This window comes from Lissotriton vulgaris, chromosome 1_1 (assembly GCF_964263255.1).
Source record: "Lissotriton vulgaris chromosome 1_1, aLisVul1.2, whole genome shotgun sequence".
Lineage (NCBI taxonomy): Eukaryota > Metazoa > Chordata > Amphibia > Caudata > Salamandridae > Lissotriton > Lissotriton vulgaris.
This window is the reverse complement of record NC_141685.1, coordinates 710,413,257-710,428,371: the sequence shown is the minus strand read 5'-3', so window position 1 is coordinate 710,428,371 and position 15,115 is coordinate 710,413,257. Positions and strand designations below refer to the sequence as shown.

Genomic DNA, 15,115 nt, shown 5'->3' with positions numbered 1-15,115 from the left:
TACGTGACGATCACCTCGGAAGCCGTTTTTGTAAAACGGAGGCATCACAAGTAAGGCGAAACAGAGAAATTCAAAGTGCTAACAGCGACACGCCGGGGGGCTCGCTGTAAAGACGACAAATGGCTGATGTGAGGAACAGCAGTAGGAAGGAGGCGGCTGACAAACTATTCACCCACACTGGGATCAGCGTGGATGCAAATGCAAGCACGAGTGCAGCACCAGTCAAAACTGTGGATGAAACTAAAAAATTATGGGACACGCTCTGGAAGGCATTAAAACGTGAACAATCCAAGTGGTGGGAAGCGGCTGCTCTCACCAAATACCAGGAATGCAACCGAATACCAAGGGGATTGCGCATTTTCATTATTCCTACCTTCCAGAAACCAGATCCGGAACTTATAAACGAGTGGATGGAAAACAATAACGTATGCTCGAATAACATGCTGAAAATACTAATAAAGTATGCTGAAAAAGAGTGTGCCAGACTAAACGAGGAGATTGAAGTCCTTACAACTAAATTAAAGGAAAAATACACTGAAACTGAGTTTTCAACTGAGATGGCTAAGTTGACTAAAAGATTGGAAAAACTTAAGCAGGAAATAAAAGACAAGAAACAAAGGAAATTCCTCCGTGATGAGGTTGATTACAAAAAGGGACAAATCCTCACGTTCGCCAAGAGATTCGATGCATTAAGAGACTCTGCCAAAAAGCAACGGAAAGCCAAATTGGCAAGCAAAACTACCACTGAAACTATGGTGAACACAGAAGAAGAAACCGCATTGGTAGTCACCGAGAGCGAATCTGGTGAAAGCGACGTGTCGGAATTGGAGGAAGATATGACCCCAAAAGACAGAATATTAAACGAGCTAGCTTTGATGGTACAAGGACGTCAAGCGGGCACGCCTCAAAGAAATCGTGGAAGAGGCGGCAAAGGAGGAAATACAGCAATTGGAAGAGGAATTGCAAAGAGCGTGGCCAGCCCCGTGGGAATGCGTACAAGGGGCAAATCCATGAAGAAATGAAGACCAAAACAGTGGTAAATTTATCTAAACATTCTTTGTCTTCTGATCAATTAGAAGTACTGTCTAGAGGTCTCTCTTTTTGCCCTACGGCAAGATTTAATTTCACTAATGCACGCATAGACTTATTTAAGTTCACCAGAAAGCTCAAGCTAAAAAAATGGTTTTCCAACAGAACACGTTTGAAAAAAGACAGCAACCAAGATAAAGTCAGCAAATTAACTCTTAATGATGCTGAAACTCTACAAACTTTTCATGAACTAGCTGGGTGTGATGATATCTCAGACAATCCGATATTGAATTTAGTTGAAACTGAAGTTGTGGATATTTGTAGCAAAAGTGGTTTTAAACCAAAATCTATTTTTGTGCCGAACATTGCAAATACCTACATTGACACTTTTGAACAGGGGATGTTGATTGCAATGCGCAAAATTGACAAAAAAAGACCTAAAATCAATATGAATCTCAGCAAAAGCCAATACCTAGCGTTGCAAGATATATCATGTTGGTCTGATGTAGTGATAAAAAATAGCGACAAAGGGGGAAATGTAGTTATCTGGCCAATTGATATGTATCTGAGGGAAGGAGAAAGACAATTGAGTGACTTGGAAAGTTACACGACAGCCACTAAACATGAATATAATGATATGATTCAGACATATCATGAAAAATTGTATAGTTGGAAAGAGGCAGGCACAATTGAGGATGAGGAGTATAAATTCCTGCTATGCAAACACCCTGTGACTCCGGCATTATATCTGCTGCCGAAATTACACAAAAGCATGGTAACACCGCCCGGGAGACCAATAGTTTCTTCTTTTGGTAGCCTACTAGAAAATACTTCTCGATACATCGACCATTTCCTACAACCCTCAGTACAAGAGCTACCATCATACGTCAGAGATACTTCTGACTTCTTGAGAATAATTGAGAATTTTGTATGGCAACCTGAATATTGGCTAATCAGCTTTGATGTGGTTAGCTTATATACAAGTATACCACAGAATCTAGGTATCGATGCATGCAAACACTTCTTGAAGAGTCGGTCCATCTCACATCTCATACACACCAATATGTTATTGGATATGATGTGGTTTTGCCTTAGCAACAATTATTTCATTTTCAATAAAAGGATGTACAAACAGATCCGTGGGACGGCGATGGGTACTTGCTTTGCCCCCAGCTTCGCCGGGTTATACCTGGGCTGGTGGGAGGAGCTAGTGGTGAGCAACATCCCCCACTTTAGTACCCACGCCGTCCTATGGATAAGATACATAGATGACATCTTCTGTGTTTGGAAGGGCACGCTTAATCAAGCACAAGAGTTTGAGTCCATTATTAATAATAATGACCTCAACCTAAAATTTACAAGTCAAATGAGTCAAACCAACCTAGAGTTCCTGGATGTCAGTCTGAGAGTTAGGGAGGAGGCACTTATCAGTTCACTATTTCGCAAGGAAACGGCAGGAAATAGTCTCCTTAACGCAGACAGTTGCCACCCAGCCTCACTCATACACAGTATTCCATTGGGGGAACTCATTAGGGCCAAAAGGAACTGCAGCACGTCAGATGGTTATGAGAAAGAAAAAGAAACAATGAAGAAAAGGTTTTCGGATAGGGGTTATTCAAAGAAAACCATCAAACAGGCAGAAGAAAAAGTAGCCCAGATTGAAAGAAAAGATCTCCTAATACCAAAACAGCGTAAACAGGAAGAAATGATTCGCTTTATAACCACCTACAACTGTCAATCTTGGGAAGTCAGACGTGGGTTAAAAAAGTTTTGGGAGATCCTCAGACTAGACAAAGATCTAGAAGAGGTAATAAATGATACCCCATCAGTTACCTATAAAAAAGCAAGGTCTTTGAAAGACATGCTTAGCACTACACTCATCAAAAATTGTCCCAAGCAAAATGCAATACAAGGGTTCTATCCCTGTAAAAAGTGCAAAGCGTGTAAAACTAGTAAAAACAGTAAATCAATAAAACTCTCCCCTGATCAAGATGAACACTCCATCACCAAGCATTTAAGCTGCTTTACCGAATATGCAATTTATGCATTACAATGCCCATGCAAACAATCCTACATTGGGTGCACAACAAAACAAGCAAAACTTAGGGTCTTAGAACATCTAAGGGCCATAAAAAATCTTAATCAACAGTACCCGGTAGCGAGGCATTTTGCCCTGGAACATAATCAGAACCCCAACCTGCTAACATTTGTGGTACTTGACTGTGTTGATAATAAAGAAAGAGGCGGCAACAGATGGCTCGATTTAAGAAAACTGGAGTCCAAATACATAATTAAATACAACACAATCCAACCGGGGGGGCACAACCTCGGGGAAGAATTAGCAATCCACCTGCATGATTGAATGTACTGATATATTCTTCATTAATTGAACTGTTTTTGCGCATAGTGCTTGCATTTGAAACATATAAGTGGTTTTAAAATAATTAATTTGGTTTTGTCACCACCTTTTGATAACAACTGCTAACTTTTAACTGAGTTATTAGTTTCATGGCACATGCACATCACTATATGGATTAATGTTGAAGACATACATGCTAAAATATACACGTTGTCTCTTTGTTACAGATTTTAGATGCCTGCCCACTGGGGCTTGATGAAGAAAGTGTCAATCACGTATTGCACAATATCTCTATTTGTGTATGCCCACTGGGGCGCTATAGACTCTTATACAAACATGGAACATGGTTACAATATTGCCTGATCGTTTGTCTAATGTGTGCAATACCCGTCATCAACTTTATGACTACACTGTATGGCTGACAAGGACGTCACATGACACTTTATTGCAATTGATTATGTTCGCCAATTTGAGCAATTATCAGATTGGGCAGAAATGTAAACATGGCACCCTTTTGTACATATGAATTAACGCAATGTTTATTTGCCAAATATGTCATTTCACATTGTGCGCTTTAAAAACATGCAGAGCGGCAGCAACAATGTAGCTACGATAGTCTGTTTTCATGTCAACTATCACGTGATTTGTGCAAACACTGAATCTGTCACTTTAAAAGTTTGGCGCTCTGATTTACACTCCACCCGTGAGCAAGAGGTACGCGTAGGGTTGTTTTTCTGCCAAATAAATCTTAAAGCACTTTGAAATCGATTTGGGCTTCGACTCTGGTTTTTCCAAAAGGATTGTGGTACCAGGATTTTGACATATTGAGGGTTTGGCGACCCTGTCGAATGCCCGCTGTGTAAGCGGCGGAAGCACACCATTCTTGTATTTCTACATATATATATATATATATATATATATATATATATATACACAAATCCACCTCCAGGGAAACCGAAGGAAGGAGCCACACACGAGGACTGAGAAGAGAGGTTCTTTATTTGTATGGCAGGTAAGGCGTGATGCATTTCGGCATTTAGCCTTCCTCAGACGCCACTGCCCAACTGCAAGAATGTACGTCCAGCTTGTTAGGAATCGAGCTAGTCCTGTTTCAATGGCCATGCCTTGCTATCATGTGACCAGGGGTAGGGAGATAAATAGTCAGTCCTACCTTTAGCTCATTGCTCGATATTGCCAGTGTTTGGATTCCCTTCCTGGTTGTTGGATGCTGGAGGCTGCAGAGCTGATTTTTTCCTCTCTGTGGTCCTTTCCCTTGTTTGCTGAGCTGTACCCTCTCACGGGCTCGTGAGGAGGGTCATTCCTGTTTTTTACCTCGTTCCCGTCCCTTCCCCGTCTTTTCTCTCCTGTGTTAGGTATTTAGAGGTATCCTGGTATCCCTCCCTTTTTTCCCTTTCTTTTCTCTTTTCGTCACTGGGGGGTTTAGTTTGCTTTCCGTTTTTTGATTGAGTGAACAGGGGGCTCCCGGTCGCTCTAGCGAGCCTGCCAGCGTTTCGCGGTAGTGCTGTGAACCGCCGCTACACTTTAAGGTGTCCCCAACTCAGCGCTATCCGCCTCCTTGTTTGCGGAAGTGACGTTTCGGGTCACTCCGCGGCGGTACTGATTTCACACAAGCGCTGTTTGGATAGCGCACGGAGGGTTCCCTTGTCTCTGCCCCTTCGGATTCATGTAGTCCTCTAACGGGGTTTTTTGGTAGTGGCTGCTTGCCTTCCCTGACCTTTTTCCCCGGTTTAACTTTTACAGCGCCAGTGTCATGCCCCATGCTCCCACATTGATACTGCAATAGTCTATATAGCAGTCCGAACCTTACAACATTTGTTTTTTCACGTTACACAGCATCTTTGCGAAGCCAAGCCTGCACAATACACAGGTGAGAGGGGCTAACTGGTGGACAAGGCATGGTCATTGGGGGTTGATATTAGTAGTGCCCAGTGAATGTACAACGTGTTGTTTTTCCCTACATGTGCTGCAGGTGCAGAAGCGCAAAGATCGTGGGAGCAGTGTCCTGGTGCTGTCAAGGGTGGCAGACTTGGTGTCTTCTTCATATAGCCACCCTCTTTTCTAGTCCATAGGTGCACCCACAGTGTGGTTCCTGTGGGTGTCCAGTGGGCAGGAGAAGGGGACTGGTGCATGCTACGTCCCTGCAGTGTTCGGGCCGGTTGGGGATCTAACACAGCTCTTTTATCTGCAACAGTCCTTAATTGATCGGTGCACGCCTGCCCCAACCATGTGATCGTTGATTGTAGTGTCGATCTCCTTACACTACAACTCCCAGCATACTTCATTTTGGGCTGATGATACGTGGGGAAACCGAAAAAAAGTTCCTGTATTTCCAGGTGTGTGCAGTGCTTAGCGTACTTCTTCAAACAGTCTTTTAAAAACATAGGAACCCCTCAAGTCCCCGCAATACCGCTTCAACCCCCAGGGTACAGGTCCGCCAGGTCGTGGGTCAGTAATCAGACACCAACACCATCACCAGTGGAGAAGTGTGGCTCAATGCTTAGAGCGGCAGACCTTGATGCAGAACGCTGGCCAGGGACCAGGGTTCGATTACCGGCTCGGCGGGTTCGGGCTTAAATTCCTCTGACCGGATATTCTCGCCTCAGTGCCGATTCTAAGCATGGGTCCCACGCTGCAACTCTGGGCAATAGCTTGCTTAGTCTCCACAAAGGCCCCCTGATACACAAGGGATGCCTGGTTTCACCATGTGATGCCCAGGAGTGGACACCCCACAAGGAAAAGCCAGGAGGGGTTCCCTTGTGGTAGGAGTACAAGCGCCGGGATGCCTCCGGGTCATTGTTCGCGCTATACAAATACGCCACATCCGTGAAATCACAGACTGCTATCACGCAGCGTTCCGTGCATTCCTGCTTTGCTGTTGGTGGGCTGCCTTATGCCAATACCTTGACGGAAGAAACTGCTTGCGCAGACACCAGGAAAAGGCAGCCAACTTCACGAAGCGGGAGCTCCTTGACGTGTCTCTGGACGACACGAAAATATATAAATCAGTGATGTCATCAGTGATGTCATCAGTGATGTCACTGACCATGTCATGAATGATGTAATATGTGACATCATCAGCAGTGGATTGCGGGTGCGCGAAATATAGTTAGTACAACTAACTATATAGGAGCAATTTCCATGGTTTTGTATGAGTGAAATGTCCAGCTAACTATAACACCCATCAAACTTATAGTTTTTTGAGTGAATTTTAAAGGTTTTTTAAATGCTAATTCCTAACTATATAGGGCCTGAAACCTATGGTTTTTTATGTGAATTTCAAAGGTTTTTAAAATGCTAATTCCTAACTATATAAGGCCTGAAACCTATGGTTTTTTCAGTGAATTTGCAAGGTTTCTAAATACTAATTCATAACTATATAAGGCCTGAAACCTATGGTTTTTTCAGTTAATTTGTAAGGTTTTTTTAATGCTAATTCCTAACTATATAAGACCTGAAAGCCCACCAGGAATCTCCAGTATGCGCCAGGGGACTGCTTTGCAGAGAGGTGTAATGAAGCCACTCCCCTTTTTACACCTCTCTGCAACGCAGCCCCCGTGCATGTTTGAAGAGGGGGAACTAATTCTCCTTGCATACTGGGGGCACCTGGGGGCCAACTAGCCCACCTGGAACCTCCAGTATGCGCCAGGGGGCTGCATTGCAGAGGTGTAATGAGGCTATGCCCCTTGTTACACCTCTCTGCAACACAGCCCCCTGGCGCGTTTGCAGAGGGGGAACTAATTCCCCTTGCATACTGGGGTCCCTGGGGGCAAACTAGCCTACCAGGAGCCTCCAGTATGCGCCAGGGGCCTGCATTGCAGAGAGGTGTAATGAGGCCACACCCTTTTTTACACCTCTCTGCAACGCAGCCCCCGTGCATGTTTGAAGAGGGGGAACTAATTCCCCTTGCATACTGGGGGTCCCTGGGGGCCAACTAGCCCACCTGGAACCTCCAGTATGCGCCAGGGGGCGACATTGCAGAGGTGTAATGAGGCTATGCCCCTTGTTACACCTCTCTGCAACGCAGGCCACTGGCGCGTTTGCAGAGGGGGGACTAATTCCCCTTGCATACTGGGGGTCCCAGGGTCATATCTGCCCAAACGCCGATATTCCGAACGATTGAAAATGACTTTTCTTGAGAAACATTTGGATTTGGATTATCATGTCCTATACTTTGGAATTTTTGAAAGACTGACTTTGAGGATGCTATAAATTACTCAAGTCTGCCCGAATTGTGTGGGTAAAATTGATACCTTGTCACTTTGAATAAGAATGTACTTACGTCTCATCTAACATTTGGAAGAAATATCTAGTTATATGACAACAGGATACCGACATAACTTGAAGGAAATAAGAACGCCCTGAAGAAGTTCTGTTGTACAGAACGAAACGCGCCGGCTGGCTGTGGTACATAAACTTGAGGAAAATAAAAGCATTTGAATATACACCATGATTCAGCGCTTCAATAAGGACTCTAAGTGATATGATTTGATTGGACTTGTGCAAGTGGTGCTGTGCCAAACTTTGAAATATTCTCCACTACTCTCTACTACTTATTCTCTATTACTCCACTACTCTCTAATACTCACTCTCTACTACTCTCTACTACTCTCTCTCTACTACCCTCTCCCCTACTACTCTCTACTCTCTACTACTCACTCTCTACTACTCTCTCTCTACTACTCACTCTTTACTACTCACTCTCTACTACTCTCTACTACTCACTCTCTACTTCTCACTCTCTACTACTCTCTACTACTCACTCTCTACTACTCACTCTACTATTCACTCTCTACTACTCACTCTCTACTGCTCTCTACTACTCACTCTACTACTTACTCTCTGCTACTCTCTACTACTCACTCTCTACTACTCTCTACTACTCACTCTACTATTCACTCTACTACTCTACTACTCACTCTCTGCTACTCTCTCTACTGCTCTCTACTACTCTCTACTACTCACTCTCTACTCTCTATTACTCACTCTCTACTCTCTACCTCTCTACTTCTCTCTCTACTAGTCTCTACCTCTCTACCTCCACCTCTCTACATCTACACCTCTACCTCTCTACCTCTCTCTACACGCACACATATGCACATATATATATGCATATATATGTATATGCATTTATATATATGTATGTGTATATATATATATACATACATATATAAACATATATAATCTGCATATCTATATAAATACTAATATAAATGCATGCATACATATACATATATGCATACATATGCATGTTATTTACATGAAAGTTTTAAAAAAACACTAATAAAAGCAAAGCTAAAAAGTCACCTCATTACAAACAGAATGGCTTTAACTTAAACGAGGGAGAGATCTATTGCATTTTCAATGCTTGTTTACTTTGGTTCCATCAAGAAGGCTTTCAGATGTGTCACACATTTGCCATAAATTCTGAATGTTAGCACTCTAGTTGCTCATTAGATCACTGTAGTTAAGCTACTGCTCACCAGGGAAGTCTGCTGCTGGTGTTCAAAGTGCATGTTTCAGTCTGCATGTCAGAATATTTTTTTAATGAAATAGAAGAGGATTTCAGAGGTCACTCAAAATGTGCCCTAATTTTTCTTTCTGCAGCACTAATCATACTTTCTATGGCAAAATGAACCCCCTCATTTTGTTCTTTTTTAAATTAAATGTTTTAAGGCTTACCACTTCATTCCAATCAAGATGGCTTTAGATGTGCCATACTTTTGTCATAAGTAAGACTGTTAGCGCTCTCGTTGTTCTTTAGGACACTCTGGGACATTCTGTCATTGGGCTATACTTGGGCTACATCTGGATGGTATTTGGGCTACATTTGGGCTCTTTTGTGACTGGTGGCCATCTTGGGAGACTGCATGTCAGAATTTTTTTAATGAACTAGAAGAGGATTTGAGAAGTCACTAAAAATGTGCTCTAATTTTTCTTTCTGAAGCACTAACCATACTTTCTATGGCAAAATGAACCCCCTCATTTTGTTCCTTTTTAAATTAAATGTTTTCAGACTTACCACTTCATTCCAATCAAGACGACTTCTGGTGTGCCATACTTTTGTCATAACTAAGACTGTTAGCGCTCTAGTTGTTCTTTAGAACACTCTGGGACATTCTGTCATTGGGCTATACTTGGGCTACATCTGGGTGATATTTGGGCTACATTTGGGCTCTTTTGTCCCTGGTGGCCATCTTAGGAGACTGCATGTCAACATATTTTTAAAGGAATTGAAGAGGATGAAAAATTATCTAGCATTGGCGACAAAGAATTTTCAATTCTATTAAGGACACGGAGGCGAGGATTATGCTTCTCTTATCTTTACTGACCAAAACAGCAGCCAATAAACAACTTTAAACTTGCATAACCCCGGAAGGGCAACCCCCTCCATAAGTCTGCACCAATCACAGTCCAGTCCAGTACAATAACAGTCTATGCAAAACCGGAACCTTCCTCTTTCTTTGCGATGTCTTCCGCAGTCCAACCAAGACCGGAGCCCAACGTGGCAACTATCGCATCCTCTTGTCCGGAGGGGAAAACTGCTCCTCAGCTGAGACCCAGCTCAGTCCGCCGGAGTCGTACTCAGGTCTGTTTGTGCTGATCACCTGAAACAAGAAAATATGTCGTAATGGCTATTCCAACATCAAGAAATACAACAAGCCATAACATCATTCGGGAGGGTAAAATACATCACATCTGCAAATCGATATACCAAGTACATTACTGGCAACTCGGGTGGGATAATCCTCGCCTCTGTGTCCTTAATAGAATTGAAAATTCTTTGTCGCGAATGCTAGACAATTTTTCATTCTATGTCAGTCCACGGAGGCTCTGATTATGCTAGTTTAAAGTTTCTCCACCACCACCGAGGCCACATCAACAATAGGTTTTTGATAAAACGTTTTAAAAGTAGATTCAGATGACCAATCAGCCGCAGTCATGATGTCCTGAAGCCGAGACCCGGCACCAAAGGATTTTGAGGCCATAGCCCCTCTAACAGAATGAGCTCCAAATTTGGAGGAATCAATGCCCGCCAGACTCAACAACCAGGAGACCCACCTGGCCAGAGTAGCATTGGTGACTGGGCGGAAAGGTCTCTGTAGAGAAATCAATAACTGACCAAAATCATTCCTAAATTCTCTAGTACAGTCCTCATATACCTTCAGACATTTTACTACACACAATTTACTGTGGTGAGGAAAAGCAGGATAAGAAATACATTTTGAATGTGTTTTAGTACGTTTTGAAATCGTGAAGGAAACTCCCGTAGGAGTAAATACTCTACCTGTTAAATCCAGTGCTCGAATGTCCGAGACTCTTCTGCAGGAGATCAAGCATAGCAAAATCGTAAGCTTCGCTGAGAGCTGTTTCCTAGACAGACCCTCATTCGCCGGCCAAGCCGATAAAAAACGTAGGACAACAGAAACGTCCCAAAGCTCCGTATACTTAGGCTGAGGAGGTTTCACCATCCGGATCCCCCTGACCACCTTACACACCAGTGGATGTTCCCCGACAGGTCTGCCATCCACATGTGGATGCCCCGCCGAAATGGCCGATCGGAAAGTGTTCACCGACCTGTACGCCAAGCCTGACCGAGCCAAATCAGACAAGAAATTCGCAATCACAGAGACATGTGATCCCACCAGATCTCCTTGTCGCTCGTTACACCAACCAACCCAGCGTCTCCAAGCCGACTCATAACGCTTGTGGGTGGAAGGCGCCCATGCCTGTGACAAGAAGAAGAGAGTGTCTTGAGAAACTCCTGGCACTTGCCAGCGTCTCCTGAAAGTCTCCACGCCATGAGAGACAACTGATCCAGAAGGACCAGCGGATGTTGAAGGCCCACAGGGTCTGTCAGCAGGTCTGGGAACGATGAGATTCGCACCGGAGAGGCGCATGCAAGGGTCATCGCGACCGGGAACCACGCTTGGGTTTTCCAACATGGAGAGATCAAAATCACCTCTGCCTTCTGTCTCCGAATCTGAGCCAGAACCCTCAGGATCATGATGAACGGGGGGAAGGCATACAGAATGCCCGTCGTCCATGATTGAAGAAAGGCGTCCGAGCTGATCGCCAACGGATCCGGACGCCAACTGAAAAAATGGGGCAACTGTCGGTTGAGTCGTGAGGCAAACAGGTCTATTAAACACGGACCCCACAAGCGGTCCAAGGCCCTGAAAATCCTGGGATGCAGCCTCCAATCACTGGCATCCCTCAAATAACGTGAGTTCCAATCTGCCGTCACGTTGACAGACCCCGGAATGTACTCCGCCGTTACCGATATCTGATGGTCCAGGCAATAGTGCCAAAAGTCCTTGGCAATCTCCGCTAGGAGATGAGATCTGGTGCCCCCGAGGCGATTTATGTACCGTACTGCGGACACATTGTCCATGCGTAGTAGAATACAACACGAGACCTTCTGAGGGGATAGAGTCCGCACCGCAAAAGAACCCGCCAGGAGTTCCAGACAATTGATGTGGAGTTTCAATTCTTCGCGGGACCATCGGCCCCCGGTCTCCACCGAGCCGCAACGGGCTCCCCAGCTCCACCGGCTCACATCCGACTCTATCACAACCTCTGGGGTGGCCGCAAAAATGGCTCTGACGTTCCAGGCTTCCAAATGTTCCAACCACCAGTTCATCTCCGTGCGCGCGTCCGTTGATAACACTACCTGTTGGGCGTAAGTCACGCCCTTGCGAAGGTGTAAGGCCTTCAATCGTTGCATCGCTCTGTAGTGCAAGGGACCCGGGAAGATCGCCTGGATGGAGGAGGCCAAAAGCCCCACCAGGCGAGCCAAGGTCCTCAAGGAAATTGTCGGAGAGACAAGTGCTTTCCTCAACTCCTTCTTGATTGCCACCCTCTTCTTGAGTGGTAGGAGCAACTGGGCTTTCACAGAGTCGACTTGGAATCCCAGGAATTCCATAACCTGTGAAGGTACCAGAATGGACTTCTGCAAGTTCAACAGGAAACCCAGGTCCTGAAGGAGGTGAAACGTCCACGACAAGTGGAGCGAAACAATCTCCGGAGAGCATCCCAAGATCAGGATGTCGTTGAGGTAGATGATCAATCTTACGCCTCTCTCCCTCAGACACTGAACTATCGGTTTCATCAGTTTGGTGAAACACCAGGGAGCGGACGAGAGGCCAAAGGGCATGGCGGCAAACTCGAACCATGTGTTGCGCCACTGAAATTGAAGAAACCGCCGATGCGGTGGAAAAATGGGCACCGTTAGGTAAGCGTCCTTCAAATCCAGACGTACCATCCAATCTTGTTCTAACAGGATGTCTCGCAGTAGGTGTATGCCTTCCATTTTGAAGTGTCAATACACCACCCATGCGTTGAAATCCCTGAGGTTTAAAACTAACCGAAAGCCCTGGTCCTTCTTTGGGACTACGAAGATTGTGCTTGTAAAGCTGTGATCGTGCGGCAAAGTTTCCACAATTGCCCCTTTCCTGAGCAAAGCCCGCACTTCTGCGTCTATGAAACTCTGTTCTTGAAGGGAAAAATGTAGTGGCGCGGGCGCTTGTCGCTGCGCGGGGGATGCATAAAACTCTATGTGATACCCTTGGACGGATTGTAACACCCAGGGATCTGTTGTCAGATCTTGCCACTTGTGGATAAACAAGGCCAACCTGCCCCCCACCATGTGTTCCGTCGCACAAAGAATTCGTACCTGAGTAGGAGTTGTCTCCTGAGTTATTATGCTGTCCTCTGTAGCTTCCTTTCTGTCCTCTGCCACGACCTCCTCGATTACGGGAGGGGTAGAAGTTGGGGCGTTGGTAGCCTCTGCCTCTCTGCTCACCTCCGCGGGAGGTCTGATTAAAACCTCGGCCGGACCCTCGACCTCGTTGGCGTCCGGCCCTGTCAAAAACACCGGTGTGAAGCACCCTCTTAATTGTGGTCTGCGCCTTGTCCAGCGCGGAAAAGGTGGCAACGTACTTGCCCATTTCTTTAACAAACTTGTCTCCGAAGAGCATGCCGTTAGCCAGAGAACCAGGTTCGTTGGAGGCCATCTCCGCCAATTGGGAGTCTATTCGCATAAGAAAAGAGCGTCTCCGCTCCGTAGACAGCGCCACATTTGCGTTTCCCAGAAAGCACATCACGCGTTGGGCCCATTCCATGACATCAGACGTGTCCATAGGCACGCCCTGTTCCTTAGCCTTGACAGCGGCCTCCAGAATCTTAGTGAGGGGTCCAGAGACGTCCAGTAACTTGTCCTGGCACCCCCGCCAAACCCTATCCAGTCCTTTTTTGGGGTCTTTAGCAAACTTCCTCATGAATGCTGTCATGGTAGGGTCAAGGTCCGGAGTATCCGCCACCTTCCCCGTCACCGACAGTCTTAGACATTCCGACCTCAGAGTGGCTCGAACCCCACTCTCAAAGCCTTGGCGCAAGTTGTTGGTGACATAATGTGCAACCTCGGCACAAGGCACCCACTCCGTGGATCTAGGGTGAATTATATTATTGGGGTCAAATAGCAGGTTCCTAGGGACCTGACTATCATCGGCCTTGAAGGCCGTGTGTTTAGTTTTCTTAGACTTCTTCTTAGAAACTAAAGACTCCGCCTCCGAGTCTGAAGTATCAGGCGGTGTCGAGGAGGATTCCCCCGAGGTCTGATAAGCCATAGAGCCATGGTCCCTCATCACTGACCTGGCCATCTGCGCTATCTTGTGGTCTTGGGACTGATCAGAAGTATCCCCCTTTCGTGAGGATTTAAACTTCCTCTTGCCCGCTGGATGATGGGACTTGGTAAAAGGTTTTAACGCCTTAATCAGGGCTTTACTAACAGAGCTCTGGTCGTGGGTAGCCAGAGCCTCACCTAAATTCTCCTCCAGTTGTTCTTCCTCAGGCTCATACTGTTCATACTCATTAAATTCGACCCACTGGTCGCCCTCCTCGGTGTAATACGCCATATGCAAGAGAAAAAGGAGGTGAGGAGGAGATTAATAGGGGGGGGAGTAGCCCAGGGGTGTCGCCTCTACACACACACAATGCAACCCCAGTTGCCAACACACACCACAGAGGCAGCTCGATATAAGGTGGAAGGAGACCCCTTGTATAATCTAGAGAACTCCCCTCGAGCAAAGCTCTGCTCCGGACACGCTCCGGTCAGCGTTACAATGAGACCAGGGATTTATGCAGCCATCAACGCGCCAAACGCGAGGAGCCGGTAAACTCAAAACGAAACTCGGCTCCTTGCGCATGCGCGGTACATCTGGGGCACACACTCGACTGCTCCCTGTGCCGCGTCTGCCTCCTCCTGCTCCACCGCCCCCTAACGCGCCCAGACACTCAGCGCACGTCGCAGGACGGCGGACCGGGTATGAAAAACCCGACGTAGAGAAGAAAAAACGCTCGCAAGGCGCAAAGACAGAAAGCGCAATCGCGCTACAAGCAGTCGTGCACTCGCTCATACACCTTCACCATAAAAACCAAAATTCACACCATAAACCCTCATTCATAAGCAAAATAAGGGAAAGGCACTTAACTCGCTGCTGCAGCAGCAAAGAAAGATGAAGGTTCCGGTTTTGCATAGACTGTTATTGTACTGGACTGGACTGTGATTGGTGCAGACTTATGGAGGGGGTTGTCCTTTCGGGGTTATGTAAGTTTAAAGTTGTTTATTGGCTGCTGTTTTGGTCAGTAAAGATAAGAGAAGCATAATCAGAGCCTCCGTGGACTGACATAGAATTTGAGATGTCACTC

At 45.8% G+C, this 15,115-nt stretch overlaps 1 protein-coding gene across 1 annotated transcript; it reads right to left on the bottom strand.

Moving 5' to 3' along the window:
- Nucleotides 1–9,991: 9,991 nt before the first annotated feature.
- Nucleotides 9,992–14,322, bottom strand: LOC147747693 (uncharacterized). The gene is made up of 2 exons (XM_086936349.1): nucleotides 13,083–14,322; nucleotides 9,992–10,014 (listed from the first exon to the last, which is right to left on the bottom strand). The coding sequence occupies exons 1-2, from the start codon at nucleotides 14,320–14,322 to the stop codon at nucleotides 9,992–9,994; spliced, it is 1,263 nt and encodes a 420-aa protein (XP_086792475.1).
- Between the last annotated feature and the right edge of the window lie 793 nt (nucleotides 14,323–15,115).

Coding starts and splice junctions, on each gene's coding strand:
- LOC147747693 (XM_086936349.1), bottom strand. CDS start 14,322: ATGGCGTATTACACCGAGGAGGGCGACCAGTGGGTCGAATTTAATGAG. Junction 10,015..13,082: donor AGGAGACAACTCCTACTCAG/GTACGAATTCTT, acceptor TTCTTGTTTCAG/GTGATCAGCACAAACAGACC.